The following is a 20,057-nucleotide window of genomic DNA, read 5'->3' on the forward strand; positions in this document are numbered from 1 at the left end:
TTATTTTCTAATAAGCTATTTAATATTCTTAAAAAAATGTTCGGAGTGTTCATTTTCCGACTATATAAATATCGCCCATTTGCCAGTTTCCACAAATTGTGTGGTACATTAAGAGAATAGTCTCAAAAAAAGGCAAAAAAAAAACCACTTGAATAATATCTATCACAGTGAATATATGTCAAACTACTATTGTCAGCAAAACACACACAGAGAGATGTAAAGGTCTCTTTATATTCTTAGTATCATTGGCAACATGTGTATATAAGTAGGTCGAATAAACATTACTTCAGGATGCTTCCACCATTTCAACACAGTCAATCGTTTGTATGTCCTGTTGACTTCAGTAAACATACTCTCTCCGTGGCTATGCGAACTTTTCCGAAGAGTTTAGAAGATTGTATTGCTAACAAACAAAAGGCACGCAAGGCATGGTGTGTACAGAGGCATTTGAACAAGATATAGTCATTGGTGCCCAAAGATATAAGTTAGGTATCCCCATAGAGTATAGTGTCGTCGTCTACATTTTGAATGTAGAACAGCACACTTCTCTAAATAAAAGTATTTCTCAAGATATGTGCAAAATGAACAACACGTAACACCAGAACTCCGTTCCAAATTTTGATAAAAAATGTCATTTATAAAAAAAAAAATAAAAGTCGTCGATCCTTTAAAATGTTGAAACATTTGTGATTGATCCTCAGATTATAAACTCTATTAATTAAAAAAATAACAAAGATACATTTGCTACTTTACACAGTGGTCTTGTCTGTGCATGCGCACTGTGTACGTATTCAACATTCGACCAAATTCCAGATATAAATGCACATATTGTGTTTCGCCATTGTTTCCTGTGAAACTGTTGTGGATTTTACCAAGTTTACTGGTAGAATTCAGTCGCCCTAAACGCCATTTATGGACGAACAAGTTTGGTCAAAGTGTTTAGACAACAGTTACATGAAAACTTTGTCGAAGTTGTTTAACGTTCATTTATAATCGCCCGCCTTAAAGCAGTTTTACCACTCTGTATAAACATACCATATACACAGAATACGTGGATCTAATAAATAAAACTTGAAAGCCCCAATTTAATGAGGTGGAATTGTGTCCCGCGAGGGTAAAGAGTTTGAAAAATCGTAATAAAACATATCAAAGGGGGAAAAGATCCGAGGAACTTGAGGTGGGAGATGTGTGTAAGAGGTGGAGGAATGAAAGAGTTTTATTTCGACAGGATATAATGATTGGTTATTATGAATGAGTAGACTTTTTGGAAACATTTAAATTGAATTAAACTACTAGAATAAACTAACGAAAATCAGCTTCGATCTTATCAACACTTGTTTAAATCCAGCACGATGAAGTTTATGCACGTGGAAATGGTACCAAATAGTCACTTCAGTGTGAAAGAAGGTTGCCTGAAATTAGATTATTTTTGTTTCGCAAAACTAAAGACATCTAAAGTTATATTTCACAGCTTGATAAATCTTGCTGCAGCTTTTAATTCATTATATTTTCTGTTTACGAGGTTCCATCTTAATCCACAAGCCGTCTTCAGCTAAAAACCTTGCTGGGTGTTTGCTGATCTTCGGAGGATACTGAAATACAACACCACCATCATCATCATCATCATCATCAATTCATCCATCATCATCGTCGTCGTCGTCGTCGTCGTCGTCGTCGTCGACCACAACAACATCAGCATAAACAAAGGTTCTAGATTTATTCTGCGATTACCACAAGTATTTTTCTATCTAAATAGTTTCTTTGGTACCAATAAACGGCAGCATCTTCAAATCATACAGGATACGTAGACATTCTTATATACCTGCCTGCTCCAATGCATAGTATGCATGCAAGACTTACCACTGATCTGCTGCAAAGAACGGGAGAAAATTTCTGAAGGATGGATGCGACGGCCATCTTGAGCTCCAGCTCGGCGAACCGCATGCCGATACAGTTGCGAGGTCCCATACCGAAGGGCAGAAAACTGAAGGGATGGCGAGCTGCCTTTGCTTCCGGTGTGTGTCTGCATCAATAACAGTGCAAAACTTTAAAGGAAAGAAAATTGTCTGAACCAACCTTTCTCACGGCTCTAGTAAGCTCAAGCACTGATGGTGTCGTTTTGTCGGCACAAAACAGAAACCGACTGTAACGACAGCAAAATCGCCTTATACCAAATGACATGTTTTAACAACAATATTGTACGATTACAGTACAGGACCCCAACACTTACCTTTCCGGGTCAAACCTCATGGGGTCAGGCCAGTACTCAGGGTTGGTGTGGATGCTGTAAACTGGGATGCAGACGACCATACCACGACGCAAGGGGACACCACCCAATACTGTGTCCTCAACACATTCTCTGTCCAATCTAGGGAATAAAGGAATTTGAAAAATGTGAAACAAATACCTGCAAGTGATGCAAAGTTCTAAGAAGAGTTTATCAAGCCCTATTAGAGAATTTATGAATGATAAAAGAGTTACCAAAGTACAGCTACAATGCATCAAGAATGTACATCCAACGTTTCAGTGTTGGTACATAAATAAAGCACTACGAATGATCAAAGTATAATCTTTGTGTTACATGTACTTTGGGTTTTACTTTAGTGACTATTACACATACAGTGGTTTGGTAGTGACTGGACTAAAAGTATCCATTTTGTTCTAATCTATTTTTATCATGTGGAATGTGGACTTTTAACCCCATCTCTCTCTCTGAATCGCTACTCTCTCTCACGCACACACACGTGTCTAAAATAAGGTGTAAAGATAAAAAGATCCTCACAAGTTGCCCGGAGGATAAAGTCGAATGGACTCGTACATGCACATATCGAGGTAAGGGAGCTCATTAAGCACTTGGTAATCAACTTCGTTCTGGTAGACAGGACAGTTAGAGTCTGTATTTTCTGTTTCGTGTACAACAGGGTTATACATACATGCATACAAGCACGTATGTACATAAACAAATACATCCATATACACACGCATACATAATACACAAACACATACATGTATACAAACATACACTAATACATTATTACATACATACACAAACACATACACACATGCGTCTAGACATACACAAACATATATACCCAAAGCATCCATATATACACAAACACATGTACATACACACATAGACACAAAAACACACATACATAAACTCATGCACACGCTAACCCACACATGTAAAAACATGCAAGTATGCCTGCCCATGCACACAGCTCGCCTGTGTTTAGAAGACAGAAAGTGAGGAGGACACTGAATGCAGAAAGAAAATCAAGATAAACAGACAGACACAGAGACACAAAGCGAACACAAACATATGAGCGCTTACAAACAGGTTACTAATAGGGGTTGGGGAAAGTGAATTAAAAATAGAAAAAGACAACCGTACTCAAAACATAGCCTGAGAAACAATAAAAATAAATGTGATTTATATGGCGCATAATTACGCTCACGAAGGCATTTCAGTAAGAAAACAGTAGAAAAATTAAGACCTTAACGGTATTAATTCTCATTAATTTATCACTCATTCTTCAGCCTGTGAAATCAGTAATTATGTTATAATGAGCAAAATCGAAATTTCATTTACATTAATCAAAAACAGCAAGTACGGGTACAGCTGCAGTATGCCTCAGTCTATTCAGCAATCAAAGAACTAATTAACCACTTCTCCTATCTTCTTGTCAATTTCCTCCTGAACTTTTCTGAGACAATGAGGATTGGCTGCCAGGTTAAACAGGAGGAAAGACATGGCCACTGCCGTGGTGTCGTACCCAGCCAACAAAAACAGGAGACTGTTGGACTGAATCTCGCCTTCCGTGAGCCCTGTTCAGCAAGCATATCAGATTGCAAATAAACTCCCTTGTTTCAGGTGTGGATGGTTAAAATACATGGTATACAATGAATGTCACATATCATGCTGCACTACATTTGCTACTGTAGACACCTGCTGTTATATTTATTTGTCAGGTCGCTTTTGTCATTTTTTCTGGAACACACACACACGCACCTAAGGTATGTTATTAATAAGGGAATAGCGCGCGCACGCACACACACAAAACAAAAGGACAGCCATAGAGAGAAACTATGCACTAGTAACCTCGAATGGTGCTACTACAAACTAGTAACAGACACATGAACCAAACATAACAGTTTTGTCGCGTGTCATCTGGTTTCTATAAATTTAACTCTGAAAAGGAAAGTAATCCTGCAAAAGGCGATGCTTTGGTGGTTAAAGACATATTAGTATGTTATGTGCATCTTTGAAACAATATTACAGAGCATATTGAAGCTATCGGAGCCAATTAGTGCAAAATAAGTGTCGTTTATCATGATGAACACTTTGTTTTTAAAAGTAACATGAATTACTGATGATGCTCAAAAAAGCACTTTATTTTAGCTTACTTCTAAAGACGAGTTATTCCTTTCTTTACATAAAATGTAAACTCAAACGAAACCTCCATAACAAAGGGCGCTTACTGACCTTTGCGGATCCAGCTAGACGAAACACTGAGTTCTTTTCTGTGGTCAATCTCAGGGTCAACTTGCTGGACAGAGCTGGGTTCTGTCTCCGCCTCCACTAGCAGCTGAAGAATGTCAGGGTACTTCTGTTCGAGGACAAAAAAAATAAAATTCTTTAACGTGCGTGTCGCGTGTCCGCAATTTCCGCAATTTATCTTACCATTTTTTGATCAGCTTGATAATTTGTGCCGTTTGGTAGGGTAGTCGATGAGGTCTTATTTTTTTTAATGAGACAGAATCAGGTATTTAGGGTATTGACAAGGCCAATTCAAGAATTCCCTTCTACTGAAATCTGTAAAACTTTGCACCAATAACTCACGCTGTCAAAATTATGCACGTGGGTAATCATAAACGTGGATCATAAAAAAAATGTTGCCCCTAATCTTTAGGTCTGATGGTAGAAAGGTGTGAAGGACCGCACTTTTCTTAGGGACATCTTTTTGTGCTTCCTCTCCCCAGCTGTGTTGCCTAACTGAACTCTGTACAGAGTAAGGTATTCTATTTGACAAATGAGTCAACTTGAGGATGTGCATGTAGGAAGAGAGTATATTGATAACTGAGACATCAACAAGGTCTCGCTCGTTGTCTGACGACTACCTACCTGTTGGTCCTGGCGACGTTGTTTGAGAGCAGAAGAAATAACGTCAATCACGTAATCCAAGGCATCCTTCGGTGCGACTGCGATCCCTATGTGCCGGAGATACTGTCCCAGGAAAGGAACCAAGACTGTGCAAAAGATGAACGTACCTTATATTCTTGCAGTGCATGTCATTGTAAACTTTTCCAAAAAATGATGGGAAGTTACAGGGGTTTTATACCTTGAACAGTGAGGTTCAATAAAGACAGAACAACAGAGGGACAGACAGAAACAACTCTAAATGTTTCCCTCTCTAAATTGTTCCTTTGCGTCTCATAGATAAAATATAAAGGTCAACTGAACTTTTAACGCACAGACATAAAAAATTCACACATTTATTCGTGGGCACGCACATACACTCGTACGTACTTTGAAATCGCAGTTCATTATGTGTATGTCCTAAAGTTGTCCTTCACATCTGACAACAGATATATGCATAATTAAGAGAAAAGTTGCGTACACAATACTGTCAACATCCAAGGAGGAGCATACAGGATGCGGTTAGTCACTTTCACAAATTGCTCATCCGGGTTCTTCAAAGAATTAATCTGGATTCCAAACGCCACCCCAGCAATTACGTCCATGCTGTATGCACTCGAAAACCTGAAATTTAACAAACTTTTCTCAACGCGCGACCTTCCCTCAAAAAGGCTATCCATTTTTTTTAATATGCACGGTAAGATGTGTGAAATCAGAAATTTGAATTCTTTAAAGTACCGTCTTTCTAGTATGTGCTGGTTAACAGAGGCAGACATGCGGGAAAATGACAGAACAGTTTCCCTTATTTATTACAACGCCAGTAGTATCCATCCTTCCGTTCCTCCGACCATTTGTCGGCTCTGTTAAACTTGCTTACTCTTTAGCGTCCATTTCTTCCCCTCTTTCAGCTTTTTCTCTTATATTAGTCAGAAGGTCTTGACAGCAACGCCTCAGCACCGGTAACATCTGGAAAATGAGAATGTAAGAGTGTAAGAGATGAAAATTGTCTGGACCCTATGGGGGAGGAGGTGAAATTAATGTGATAAGTGGTTACTTTCAGCCACCGCCTTACAGCAATATAAAAGGTAAATGCTGTTGTTTAAACCTCACAAAAGTTGCCTCTATTTTTTGTAAGACTTCGCGTCGTTTTTTTTTTTGTTTTGTTTTGTTTTTTTTTGTTTTTTTTTTTTTTTTTTTTAAAGAATTTATTCTGCATGTTAGTCTTAGCATAGAACCTTCAAAAACCCCGAGAAAGACATCCTCACTCCTCCAAGCTAAATTCAAGTGAGAAAGCTGTTCGAATGTAGACATTTGTGAACTGCGTGTAACATTAACTCTTCAAAGAGGAGACAGTATCAAACATAAGTAGTCCTGATGCTGCATGGATATCGAAATCCTTTGCCAGTAGAATAATCTCTGTGTTTTACGCATCCAACTGTGACAGTCTTCAAACTATCCTTATCATCTTTCATCATAAATATGCATGATGAAAATATTACTTTGTGGTACTTGTACCCCCGGTGTGCATCTTTTTTTTTTTTTCATCTATGGGCCAGACTACTGCACACTGAGTTTGAAGGCTGCAACTATGGACCAGAGATAAAGTTAACTTAAAGATAGCTACAAATTGGAGCAGAAGATAGATTCCCTTCATGTGTCCACAGCCGCGGACCCAGGGAACACCATATGCACCTTCTTCAGTTTCCCAGAGCTGAATGTAGGGGAGAGAACGTTGCGCACGTGCTTCCAGTGGTCGTCCTTGAGTGTAAGCAGAGTCTCGCTCCAAGGCTTGTAGTCAACCATTTTGCTAGTCTGAAAGACATGTACAGTGTGCACTTGCTTACATTTTGTACTTTCTTGCAAAGCTGACACGCATGTACTTGTTGGTTCAATAACTTTAGTTATGTTTTCCCTCGAATGACTCGAGTGCAACTCTATATGCATATTTGAACACACACATGTGAGTCTAGCTAAAGATGATACCATATTTTCTCATGTGTGTGTGTGTGTGTGTGGATTATTCTACCTAAAGAAGAAGTTATAATTTCTTTTTTCCCTCTTATTGTGGCCATTTTACTTTATGCTTTAAATGGCTATGTACAAGGATGAATGTACCAAATGTACAAAGAATGAAAGACATCACAAATGTAGTAGAAACGGTAGTAGCAATACTGGCGGTAGAGAAATGCTGTTAGAGCGGATAAGCCATTATCTAATATCAACCTAAAGTAGGCATAATGTTAAGGGTTGCGTTATAAACACCATTACCCTTTAATCGTTAAGGAGATAAAAACACAAAACGATGTCTCACCTGGCGGTTTGGATAAGACACAAAGTTCTTGACCATTACTTCCCGTATGAGGTCAAGATCGGTCACAACGAGATTAGGAACCTGGCCTCGATAAATCCTGTTGAAATAAATCTGAACTTACAAGAAGTAAGCGTTCCTCTGTGTCAAAATATTCCTCCTCCGATGAAATTATCCACCTGTGACCGTCTCTAAACTATCCTTATTATCTTTCACCATAAATATGCATGATCAAAATACTACTTTGTGCTACTTCTACCCCCAGAGTGCATCTTTTTTTTTATCTATGGGCCAGACTACTGCACTCAAGATTTCAAATAGGCCGCAGCTATGGACCAGAGATATAATAATTATTTTTTCTTTAAGGAAACGGTGTTCATTGTGTGCATGGATTAAAGGGGGAGGATGCTATTCTATTCTAGGATGTCGCAAAAAACAATTGAACAAACAACACTTTTCATTATATCTGATGTTATTAGACCAGAGCACTTTTACACATTACAAGACAGCTATGAATGACCGCTCTCTTGACAAATAAAATCGCAAGACCTCCATTTTTCTCTCAGTATCTCAGACATTTTCGAGTTAATCCATTTGCTACCTCAGGACTCTTTCACTTGAGTATATATTTACCTGTCAATAGGTAAGGTCTACCTCAAAATGTGTAGTATGCGAGCATACAATCTGCAGCTTTGCAGCCCTGCATCCTCAGCTGAACTATCATGCGCTTTGTTTGAAAAAAAAACTCAGCAGACGCAGCAACAGCTGCTAGGCTTACCGGACAAAGGATTTTGCACAAGCACTTTATAATGAATAATATTGATAGGAAATATTTCATCAACACTAATCTGAATAATGACAACAAAATAATCAACACAGTTCGACTCACCCGTATATTTTCCCATATTCTTTTTCCCACTCCTTAAAGCACTGCATAAATCCCTGCAAGAGAACGGCCATTAGTGTCTTCCATGGGTCAGAAAATTGTACAAATAAATGGGAGAACCTTGGATATAAAAATTAACTCACTGACGCCAAGCACATGAAAAAGAGCAAAATTTTATATTATTTGCGTACTGTATTTTTTAAACAAATGAGTTAATGATATAGCCTATAAGTATAATTGTATATAATTACCATATTGTCCTTGCTTGAAGTGAGTTTTGTGTGTGTGTGTGTTTGAAACGGGAACTGAAACGATGCCACAACCTTACATTAACGTTTCTTCTCTTACTTCTTTGTTTCATTCATGTTTTCACTGTCATCGTATGTCTGGGCTAAATTGACAGTTCACAGCCATCATATGTCTTGACCATGTTGTTAAAGAAAAGCGAAAGGTGTTAGCGGAAAGCTTACCAACCCATCTAAAGTCGCTAGATGCAGCAAGTCAGCTTCAAAAAAACCATTCAATTCGGTCTCAGCATACCTTTTCGAGCATTTCGCTGATGTTGCCCACAATTGGTTTGGGTTTGGGTCCCTTGATTCCAATCTTCTCAAACGTCTTGTTCACTTGGCTAGCTTTCCTGACAACGGAAACTTCTCTTGTCACGTCTGTATGCTTATGACGAAGTACTGTCAGTATTCGGTATAGGTTCACTACCTTCACTTTGTCACCAGCAGACTCTTGTGGTCAAGTTTCTCATATTTGCAAAATAACAGGTAAAACGAAATATTAAGTGTTTGTGTGTGCGTGCATGCATGAATGCGTGTGAATGTGTAAGTGTGAACGTGAGCATGCATGCGCACGTGTGTGTTTCTTGTGACAGAAAACAGAAAGATAATTCAATGACATAACGGTCTCTTGGTGACCCAGAAGAGACATTCAGGCACTCATACTCACCAGACCCACAATGCCAGAAGCAAAAGGGCAGAGAAAATAAGGACGCCCGTCACTTGAAAGCAACACCACAAAGTCTCCATGTTTGCAAAACACTGCTGGGTGCTCTGCTGTTGCCAGGGGGTTGCCGCCTCTCACCTTTTCTTGATTACAAATAATATCCAGGAATTAACATTAAAAAAAAACAAATATACAAATGTCTCTGAAAAGCTTTAACTATCTTAGTGATTAGAAAATTCATAAAACAAAAATTAATGAATTAGGCTTTTCCCGCCAACGTTATGCTTTGTCCTCGAGCGTGTCTTGAATTTAATTTAAGTAAGTCCTTTTTTAAAAGACAGACAAATTATACTTTTTTTAAATTTTAAATATTTATTACATTGGCAAATAAATGACAACATTAAATCTATCAGTCTTGTCACGGATGCCTGCAGTTTAATGTTTCCTGTAGCAATCTCCTCAAAAGAACGCACAACGGACAAGATAAAAAAATTAAAAATCCAGCTACCCATTCATCATTATGGGCAAAAGATTTCCCCGCCCCACCAAAATAACATCTCTGTTCCACAAGATCGCATTCAACAACAACAACAACAACAACAACACACAAGGCGAAACCACTTTCCAAAGCGACTTACTCTCAACAACATGGAGTGCATTACAAGAAGAAAACACACACACACGTACGCTACTACAACACTCACCAACAACCAGTGGCAGGTCAGTGTTCACAGAAAGCGAACCACCTGAGCCGACTCGCCCTCAGGTTCAGTCAGCCAATAGTGTCAGGCTGTTAAATATAGCAAGCGGCTCATCCAAGGCGCAGCACATATACACCAGATTGTCTAAGCGCACTGAGCAAAGGGTGAGTATAAGCCATTCGATCTGCCCTCTTACCACTAATCCGATTACATGAGTATTTGTATATTTCCCTGACTTTCACGGCGACAGAAAGGTTACGGCTGACAGACAAAGAACATCCAAACACATACAGCAGGAAGCAGGGTGGAGGCGAACAGTAGACACACGCGCTGCGCATATAGGATACAGCAGGCCGGACAGCCGAGCGTTCGTCAACGAGCGAGCAACTACTGAACGGTGCAGTCGAGGGTTAGGCCTCCAGTATGTCTCCCACACCGGCTAAAATGGGTCGCGTGCCTCTGGTAGGCAAGACATATACATACCTGCCGATGTGCTGACCGACGTAGACCGGGGATGTCGCTTGGATGTGTACGTTTCGCTTGGGGGGACCGCTGCTTTGATGTGTACGGACACATCAGGTGAACACGACCAGAGCTGTCGTGCAATTCTGCACTCACTGCTCGCCACAGGAAGACTTGTTATCGTACAGAAAAGCGGTCGAACGTTCAGTCTGGTAGCCTGTCGCCCTAGTTTCGTCGCGGTGTTGCGAAAGTGATGCGCAATGCTCTTGCACTGCATTCAGGCAATAGTAGCGGGAAGTAGCATGTATTTGATGACCGAAACTTGAGATTTTTTTTTTTTGGAGGGGAAGTCTGTGTTGCACAAAATATTTGGTTTAATGAGGAGAGGGGTGTCCGAGAGTTGGGGGGAGGGGTTGTTATGTGGCGATGCAAAGAAAGACACAAAGCTATCGCTGTCAAGACATGCAGCTTCCTTCTCTCTCCAGCGCGATCGAGGGGGCACGAACTGTGTGTGGTTCGCCTTTTGATAATATTGATGTAACATCTAGCTCTGAGGACGGCCAAGATGCTACTGCTGCTGCAGCAGCAACCCGACAGCTGACACGTGTGCCGCGTCTTCCACGAGAGGATCACGTCTCTGCCACCTGGTCGATCGTTTTCAACCTCCGACTCGAGTCCCGCGTTTGTGATCTGGCCCTCGTGAGCATCCAACGTGGGTCGAGAGACTAGACAATGGAATGACAACCTGGCGACGCGCCAGAGCTGTAAGAATTGCTCAGACTGGTACTTCAGAATGACAGATCGAGTCTTGCGTGGTTGTGGTTGCAAATGATATCCTGCATACACACTAAACCCAACAAACTCAAATTACCATTAAGTATAACCATATATCCGGTGTACACCACACTGTCTGTCTGTTTGTCTGGTTGTTTTGGTGAAGTCTCAACAGGAAAATGTAAAAAAACTCAAAGTCTCATCTTTTTTTTGGCCGTAAAGGTCTTTGTGGTGGCTACCATTCAGGCCTAATCCACATGTTGAGATCTTGGTCCTTAATTTAATTTTCAGTTCTCATCATTGTATGACACTTAACTGCCTGCATACGCATTATGTATGGACATCCTTACATTTTTATACAGGTGGATTTATATGACCCATCGTCCACTTGGACAGCGTCGTCTCCACACCATGACCACCAATGGTTACATGTGTTTTTAAACCCTACAACCAATAGCTCCTGTGAGTGTTTGTAAACGACCGATTGGCAAAGTCCACCCAACACATGTCCAGAAAGATCCAGCTGTCATCACTCCTCTCACTGGTCCAAAGTATGGAGAAACCTTGAGTACTCTACATGTTTCAGCTCGGTTTAGCGTATCAGTATGCCTGCGTTTCGTGCTAGACATCAAGAGAAAGGACAGATCCTCGCGCCTGAAAGTCACCAAGATGAAAAAGATGAAAGAGATGAAAATTCCATCAGCAGTCCTTTTTACGAAAATCCATGGTCGGCACATAAAGGCAAAGACAGGCGACAGGGACACTCCTTGGCCGAGACTCTCAGGCCTCTACAGCTGTGGCACAGAGAGCTGGAGTGGTTTGCATGAACTATGGAAAGAAGATATAAATCTCATGCAACCCGGCTCGGGCCTGGACTGCGTAAGAGTTGGCATATCTTCTTTCTATATATATATATCAGAAGTAAAGCGGCGCCTACGGACATCTGTATAACCGATAAAATGGGTACATGGGTAGCTATAGTCTCAAGATTGACAAAAGTGACGAAACAATTTGGAAGACTCGCTGTGAGCACACAATGGCCAAAGAGAAAGCTACAAAAATAAATAAATGCAGCAAGCGGTAAGAGTGTTAGCCAGCTGTCAGCCCTCTGTAACATCTACAACTGCTCAAGCATTCTCAAGCAAGCTGCCCCAGGTTCCGCAAAATACCATGTACCTTTTCCATCATTCATAGTGACAATTCAAACCACCTGTTATATGCATGAATAAATGTATAAATGTATGGATGAATGCATAAAGGGTCGATAGAAACACATACAAACGCAATACTACTAAATACAGACCTTTCACTCCTACTGTATTTATTTACAGCCTGCTTAAAATGTGGGGGGAAAAATGGGGATTGTGTTTGCTTCATTCAAAGGTAATAATTAGCAAACAAATAAATCCGAGTTCGATACAGTATGACAGAAAGAGATCAAAAGCTAAAGTCATTAAAGTGCCGAAATACGTAATTATCATTCAGCTACAGGAAAAAGAAGAGCAGGAGTGTATGTTAATGATATAGGGGTATCGTGTAGCTCATTAGCGTCACCTCCTACTGTGTGCATGCATGTTTACCAAAACAAGAAACAGAGGGGTGGGTGGGTAATCAAGATTCTTTTGGGGATAATGCTGATTATAAAATTTAATTCCGTCTCTAACATTTTGCGATTCTGTTGACAGAACATATCACCTTAAATGACACAAATGATTGACTCTTAATTAAGTTCAGTACCATGTTTATGCAATAAGATCCGTACGTGCGGCTGTGTAATAATCTCCCCACCTCCAACTCTAAAAAAATATAACAAATTATTTCAGTGTTCACGCGTCTTTGCTACTAGCTTAGAGCTTATTTCACTGAAATATTAGTGCATAATATAGTAACCACACAGTGGTAGTGATGGACTTAAATAAAATCCATGTGCCACATCCAACTTGGTGTAAAGAGTTCATCTGGGGGAGTCCATTTGCGTGTCAGAGGGGAGAAAACCATAAAACATTCCGCTTCCTCAATTTGGACCGACTACATGAACTGCACATTTCAGTTCATACCGAGTACATCCTGAAATGCCAGAACTTATGGAAAAGAATCACTATTCTTTAAAAAAAAAATCAAGTACTTTACGAAAGCAATTGTTGTGCGTGCGATGTGGTACTATATGTGGCTTACCCAGGATATTTCTGCAGTAACCTGCATGTCGACACGTGGTTTTTTTCGGCGAGTGCCAGTCACACTCTGAAACATGAAAGCTGTTTACCATAGCCGCAAGACTTTTGCTGCTTAACACCAATCATCATCGAAGTGTTGTTTTGTTGTGAGACTGACAAGTTCCTAAAGATTTCTCACCGAGCAACGCAAGGTCACCTCGCTATCAACATTTCGCTCTAGTGGTTGCGAGACGCGCATGCTCAGCGAGCGGAATCCATTGAAGTAGTGACCTACAAATGACAACATTTTCGCGTTTTACGTAGACGTCCTGAGCGATCCGATTCACATCTTTGTTTACAAATATTAATAACCTGACCTAGGTTACATGTAATGCTATAAAATCCTCCTTCAATGTTTTATTTAAAAGAGGTGGTGATTTTTATTTTTTCTGGAGGCGAAGCAGACGGCTTTTGCGCGCGAGGTCATGTGACATTCCACGTGGCCCCCTCCCTCCGCCCTGTAGCGGCCGAATTACCCAGTTTGCAACACGGATTTTATTTTCTCAAGATGGCGGAGTGATAATAAGTAAGTGATTTAAAAGCTGAGCCTCTATTAGTGCAGAGCATGCATATGTAATGTTGTCTTTTTCTGAGATAGTCGTGTATACAGTAATCTTTTGATCTGATGAGTAGTTTTGATAACGGGTGCTTTTATGCCAAGTAATTACACTCCAAACATCCACCCCTTGCCTTAACAACGTGGGGACAGCAGGTAACAGGGCCGTCATGCTTTCAAGGTTGACAAATTCTTTGGTGGTTTATTATGAACTTGTGTGTTCTGTATCATTCGTAAGACGACGAGCACGTCACAAAATGCATCTTCTTTAAACTTAACGACTTATTATGAAGACATAACGACCCAAGGAACAAATGTTTGGCAAAATTATGAGCGATATTTTGGACCAAATTTTCTGCGTCAGTTTCCGCGCGAACGTGAGTGTAGAAGGGGAAACATATACTAGACTCGCTTCGGTTTTTTGGGTGGGTTGATTATTTTTTGCATATACCTTGCTGTAATGCGTACAGCTGTAACTCTCAAGAAGATTTAATCGTAGCAAAAGTCTTTATGTGTTGTCATGGAGATCGTAAAACTATCCTGAACGAAAAGTTTGGTCTAGAGGTGTGTCACAGTCGTAGCGTTACAGCATTTTATCTTCCGCATCGAAACACTGAATTAAGCAAACCATGGCCATAGTAGTTATATGAAATTGAAGTGCTGCAGTACATAGTTACATGAAATATTGGAGTCAGTTAAATTAATACTTCACAACGCCACAAGTTATCAGACATGCATGTTCGCACAATGTCAGCGTTGTAACAATTCCAAACCAAGTTACATTACTCTTTTGCTAGCACTCTCACAACAGTTTTTTTTTTTTAAAGTTTAGGACAGTTCAAGGCACCATCATCACCATTGTCAGTTATTTTTTGATTTAAGACTAAACAGAAGGCATTATTTTCAAAACATTTCTTTTAAAAATGACTTTCAAGTAAATTTGAGTTGTTCAGTTTTGAACCAAGAGCTTGTTCAGTTTTTAAAGTTTAAGACTAATTATTTTCCAGTTTCAATTTGCACAATTAGTAGTCATATTCTCTTGAATTCTGCTATCAAGAATGGTACCTTTATCTCTTTGATGTTGCTATTCTATAAAACTTTTCATTTATTGAAGTTTTTCTTGAGGCCTTATTTTAGAATTTATTTCCTTAGACATAATAATAATATGTTGAATTTGAAGAGCGCTTTTTTTACCCCACCATTATAGGCAGGTTCAAAGCGCATACTAAAAAGAAGAGAAAAGAAAAACACACACAAACATAATATGAACGGGGAAAAAAGACATGGAGATCTAAGTGATTAATTTTATCAATAGTCACCATTTTGTAATTTTGCTAGTCATTGCAAATTAAAAAGGTAAGAATCTAAGCAGTAACAAATAAAAAAGTATCTAAAAGTAATCTGTGAACTGAACGTGGCAAATGCAAAACATAAGAATAGATGTGAAGTATAGCAGTGAAAATATTTTTTTGCCAACTTCAGACATGTGGGTAGTTGAAATATTACCTGAAGGTGCTGTTGGTGCACCCATGCAATGTACATAGTGCTACACTGCTGTAAGTTTTAACATCAGCATACAAACAGTTGACTATGGCTAATGAAGGAGGCTGATGCCTCTGAAATAAGCATTGTTTTGGCATCTGTATGTTTTTCTTACCTTTCTTTGTTATCTGTTCTTCAGTTTGCTGCCTTGTTTTTGATCTAATGATCTGTTCTCTATTGATAATTTTAGAGAACTTGTAAAAGAAATTCTTTTACTGCCATAGAAAAGGAGGTAAAGATAGTCACATGACTTTGTGGTTATAAGGAAATCAGGTGTTAGAGTCATCATTTATCTCAGGGGGTGAGAGCAAAACCCATGATCTCCCTTAAAGCCTACCTTCCCCATCGCTCTTTGGAGTCAGATGCCCACTCCAAAGCTGAGACAACTGAGGAAAACATGCTGCTTTACATGTGTAGTGAACTGTGCACAGCTTCTGGTTCAGATGCCATAGCTCTAGCTGCTGAGCTGTCCACTTCTGCTGTAAGCTCATTGTTGCAATAGCTAAAACATCCCATAAACGATAGTATTTATCTGGTTATTGTTTTATACATCAAGGAGCAGTTTCGTTACATAAAGAAATGTAGGCTTTGGGGAATGGGATTTATAATTTCAAAGATAACAGAATTAAACAGCTGCCTGTTTGTTGTGGTAAGTTTGAAAATGGGCACATTTCCTAAACAAGTTCAGAAATTAAATGCACAGTTTATTACCTGGTGATGTTAACCAACAGCAGAATCAAAAATCAGTATCTGCACATAGTCAAAAAGCAATGTCTGCACTTTAACCTCTATTTTTCTTCATTAATAGGCTGTGTGCATCTATCGATAATACCATTCATGCAGAAACTGGATTACTTGTCATGTTGTTTAATGCCTGGCCTAGATGGGTTTTTGGAGAACACAAATCAGTGTACTAAACTGACTTATTCCTACAGACCTAGGATGCTGACATCATTTTATACGGTTGGACACTTTTGTTATTTTATGAAAAGCCATTGTCTTTACCATGAGGGCCCAATTGGACCTTGTGTGCAGCATGAGCTCCATGATTTCATGTTGTTTTTTGTGGACTTTTTTCTTTGTGTGCAAATAATTGCACAGGATCAGAAACCAATCTCATGAACTAGTGACCTTGAGACCATTTGCTATGCAGTTCTGCACTACTGTAGAAGTGAAACCCTAACATCATTAATCTGACTTTATAGAATTAACATTTTTGCAGTTGTTTGTAATGGACTAAAAGTGACTTATAATTGCACGATTAAAAAATCCTGCTGTTCCAGTAAACATGGAATCATTCTGATGTTTTGTTTTGTTTCTTTGGTATAATAATTATTGGTACATCCTATTTTCAGAAAAGATGTTGTTTGAGAAAGCTGTTAAATGCTTTTGAAATTTTTGGTAGTGTTAATGTTTCAAGAATACATGCTTAGATGTTACAACCTTTTGTATGCATGTGCTTTACTATACATATTGCATGTATGATTATTTTTTAAGTGTCATTATTAGTTTGCTGTTGTTGGAAAGAAAATTCTTCTGTTTGGTCTAAAGTGCTTGTTGAACATTATTTCTTAGTTTGTTCCCATGCATTTTTGTATCAGATCAAGTCAACAAGTTGGCTTGTACATCCACCAAGTATTTCAGACAACCTTGAGCACACATCTTTTTACAATGCACCTGCTTTGAAGAATGGCTCGAACAAAGAGAAAAGAACTGGAAAAAGAAGCAAAAAGAAAAGGAGAGCTGTCACAAAAGAACCCAAATGTTGAGAAATCAGTAGCAGCAAGTCCTCTGCTTCTTCCTCAGAATTCATCTAACTGTACTGATAGTGCTGTAAAATTTGACTCGAGCTTGGGTCAGAGTTTATCCCTGCCTAAACAGTGGGAATTATCAAAACATAAAGCTGTGGTGGTGCAGACAGAAAGTCATGTTGCTAACAAAGAATATCAGCTGCCTTCAAAGGATGGAACTTTGTGTAACAGAGGTGGAGAGGGCACAAAGTTTGAGCATGTATCTTCGCTGCAGGCGTCACATCCACATGCACCACTTTCCACTCTCCAAAAGCTCAACATCTGTGGTATGTTTTAAAAGTCTTAATTTCTTTCATTTTCATGACTGCATGGTTTTGTTGCTTGCTTATTAGTCTTATTCTTAGTTGATGTTTTTGTGGCTATGATAAAGGGTGGTGAGACAACGCACTTTGCAATCATTTGGAGTGGCACTCACATCCTTTTCCTAATATATAGTTTTCATAAGCTGCATTTTTCTGTGCACATAGCTAAATTTAATTATTATCATAAAATGTGCATATGCACTCTTAGTATTTTTGCTTTTATTTCAAGTCACATTTGCATTGTGTATAAATGCTGTCAGTTTAAATTGCTTTTGTATTGTTCTGTTAATAGCTATGTTTGCTACTTTTCGTCAGAAGTATTCTGCTGCAAATGTATGCTTGGTAGAAGAAGCCTCACACACCATCTTGTTTTAGTAGATAACTCAAAATTTCTTGTTACCAGATGCAGAATTCAGAATGAAAGTGCTGGTAACTGTAAGAACTAGTATATTCTTGAAATATGTTGAATATCCACATGACTATTGTTACCTTATTACCAGTTACTCTCAGTCATATCCCTACATCATTTTTTTTTCAAATTCAAGACTTTTTTAATGGTTTTAACATCTTTTCACTTGCTCTTGGGAATCAAATAATGCCAAAGTTCATGGATGTTCTCCTTGTTCACATTTTTCATCTTTGCAGGACCCTGACTTTATTCCTTTTTTTTAATCTTTGTGGTGCCATAGCTTTTTTTTCATTATTTCTGTATCATGATTTTTTGGAATTTTCAAATTGCCTGGTCTGGTGTGTTCGCTGAATGAATGGCATGAAGAACAGATCAGCTTTTTGAAAACAAGAACTTTTTTAAAATACCCTCATATTTAACACAAGGGTTGGAAATACGGCTTAACTTAATGGACACTGGCAGTTTAATTTTGTAACTCTGTTATTGCATTAATAGCCAAAAGTCACTTAGTGACTATAGTCACACTTGGTACCCAGTAGATCACTCTTAAAGGAGCTAATGATTTGGTTTTGGTGGTTTTGTGCTTTTAAAGAGTATGCAGCTGCAATATACGAAAGTTCAGAGTAGGCATTGTAACTGCAGGGACTGTGAACAATCCATTTTATTTTGAAAGATTTAAACAAGTTTAATGCCTGACTGTCTTACTCTCAGACATGAATAGCATCTTACGGTTGTCCAAGATGTAATGTAACAGTCATCCCTAACCTTTTTTTTTTAGGTTGAAGTGTTCGAGACCACACATCTTTTTTTTTTCCCCTCTAAGCTTCTTTCCACAACCCTTTATGGCATCAGGTAACCATTCTGAACAGCTGGGTTGATTGGAATAAGTTGGCTGTGATGCATGGGTATCGAATCATCTTGCTTCTGGGCTTAAATACCAATGTTATAACCACTTGGCTATCCCCTTTTCCAGTCCATGATATATTTAAAGGGAATGGCAAGTGAACCAGCAGGTTTGATTTAACTACTGACTTTCTGAAATATTTCTGCTTTCAATTGTGGGTTGCAAAAGCATTGTGTACTTGCAATCATTTGTAAATCAAAATAATTTATAAAAGCTTTTCCTTTTTTTTTATCTTTTTTGCGTGTCTTTCCCAAAGAACCATAGTTTATGACATAATTGAACCCATTTAACAATTTAACATGAAAATTATTGTGATGTTGTGGACTGTTGAGAGTTAGGTCGACTGGCCAGTAAGATTTATATTTATGAAATAGCGATTTATATTGTGCAAAGAAGTACATAAAGTTTACAGTCTGCAGAAAGACATGGTTTAGTAGAAGGGTGTAAACATACTTCTCTTGGTGGCTGCATTGTACCTCTCAGAAAGCAGGGCACTTGCGGAATATCGGCTTTATTTGTGTGCAAGATCTATTAAAATTTTTCTACCGATATAGTCTAATACAGAAGAAGGTTCATTCAGATTTGCAATGCCATACTTATATTTTATTTTTATGCTTGGAAATCATCGCCCCAACAACTTGGACAATGATTGGCATTGCATGCAGCTACTACATTGAAACTCTGTGTTATTGTCTGTAACCTTATCCTCCATCACAACAGCATTCTCCAGCTGGCTGGTCAGGAAAAGGGCATCCCATGACCTATTCAGGTCGTTGTGGAGAGAGGTTTGGAGATCTCACTTTTCTCAGGGTTAGCTGTCATGCAAGGGCAGTGCCCATCTCCTCTTCCTCAATGCCTTACCATCCCCAATCGAAAGATTGTTTCATTCTTATCCTGCAGTGTTAGCACTGTTTCAATGCTGCCATTAAATTCTGTTAGGTTTCCACTATATAGAAGCAGTTTCATGTTCTGGGCTGTGGGCCAATTAAAGATGGTTTTGTGTTATTTGGTCTGTGCTTTGGAGGAACTGATGACAAGAAAGGAGTGATAATTTTTGTGAATTTTTTCCTTCTGCATGTTGCTCAGTCTGATTTGAAC

General features: G+C 39.0%; 2 protein-coding genes across 6 annotated transcripts in view; one reads left to right on the top strand and one right to left on the bottom strand.

The window, feature by feature from the left end:
• LOC112559058 (cytochrome P450 3A6-like) lies at window positions 1-13,535 on the bottom strand. 4 transcript variants are annotated; one of them, XM_025229937.1, is made up of 15 exons: window positions 13,398-13,535; window positions 9,289-9,428; window positions 8,875-8,971; window positions 8,338-8,390; window positions 7,452-7,548; window positions 6,833-6,952; window positions 6,018-6,106; window positions 5,622-5,764; window positions 5,126-5,250; window positions 4,487-4,610; window positions 3,671-3,828; window positions 2,783-2,871; window positions 2,231-2,368; window positions 1,861-2,023; window positions 1-1,592 (listed from the first exon to the last, which is right to left on the bottom strand). In XM_025229937.1, the coding sequence occupies exons 2-15, from the start codon at window positions 9,366-9,368 to the stop codon at window positions 1,503-1,505; spliced, it is 1,566 nt and encodes a 521-aa protein (XP_025085722.1). In that variant the 5' UTR covers window positions 9,369-9,428; window positions 13,398-13,535; the 3' UTR covers window positions 1-1,502. The 4 variants fall into 4 exon arrangements, with proteins under 4 accessions (XP_025085722.1, XP_025085723.1, XP_025085720.1 ...); XM_025229938.1 differs by lacking the exon at window positions 13,398-13,535 and adding an exon at window positions 10,470-10,701 and having other exon boundaries at window positions 9,289-9,423; XM_025229935.1 differs by lacking the exon at window positions 13,398-13,535 and adding an exon at window positions 10,470-10,701.
• Window positions 10,091-20,057, top strand: part of LOC112559057 — a 27,984-nt gene continuing 18,017 nt past the window's right edge. Inside the window, exons 1-2 of one of the 2 annotated variants that reach the window (XM_025229934.1) lie at window positions 10,091-10,150; window positions 17,135-17,610. In XM_025229934.1, the coding sequence (XP_025085719.1) occupies window positions 17,223-17,610 (388 nt within the window). In that variant the 5' untranslated portion in view covers window positions 10,091-10,150; window positions 17,135-17,222. Of the gene's footprint in view, window positions 10,151-13,838; window positions 13,962-17,134; window positions 17,611-20,057 lie in introns of those variants that run through there. The other variant, XM_025229933.1, reaches the window with a different exon arrangement.

The sequence above is a fragment of the Pomacea canaliculata genome, linkage group LG3, assembly GCF_003073045.1.
Source record: "Pomacea canaliculata isolate SZHN2017 linkage group LG3, ASM307304v1, whole genome shotgun sequence".
In the NCBI taxonomy this organism is placed as follows: domain Eukaryota; kingdom Metazoa; phylum Mollusca; class Gastropoda; order Architaenioglossa; family Ampullariidae; genus Pomacea; species Pomacea canaliculata.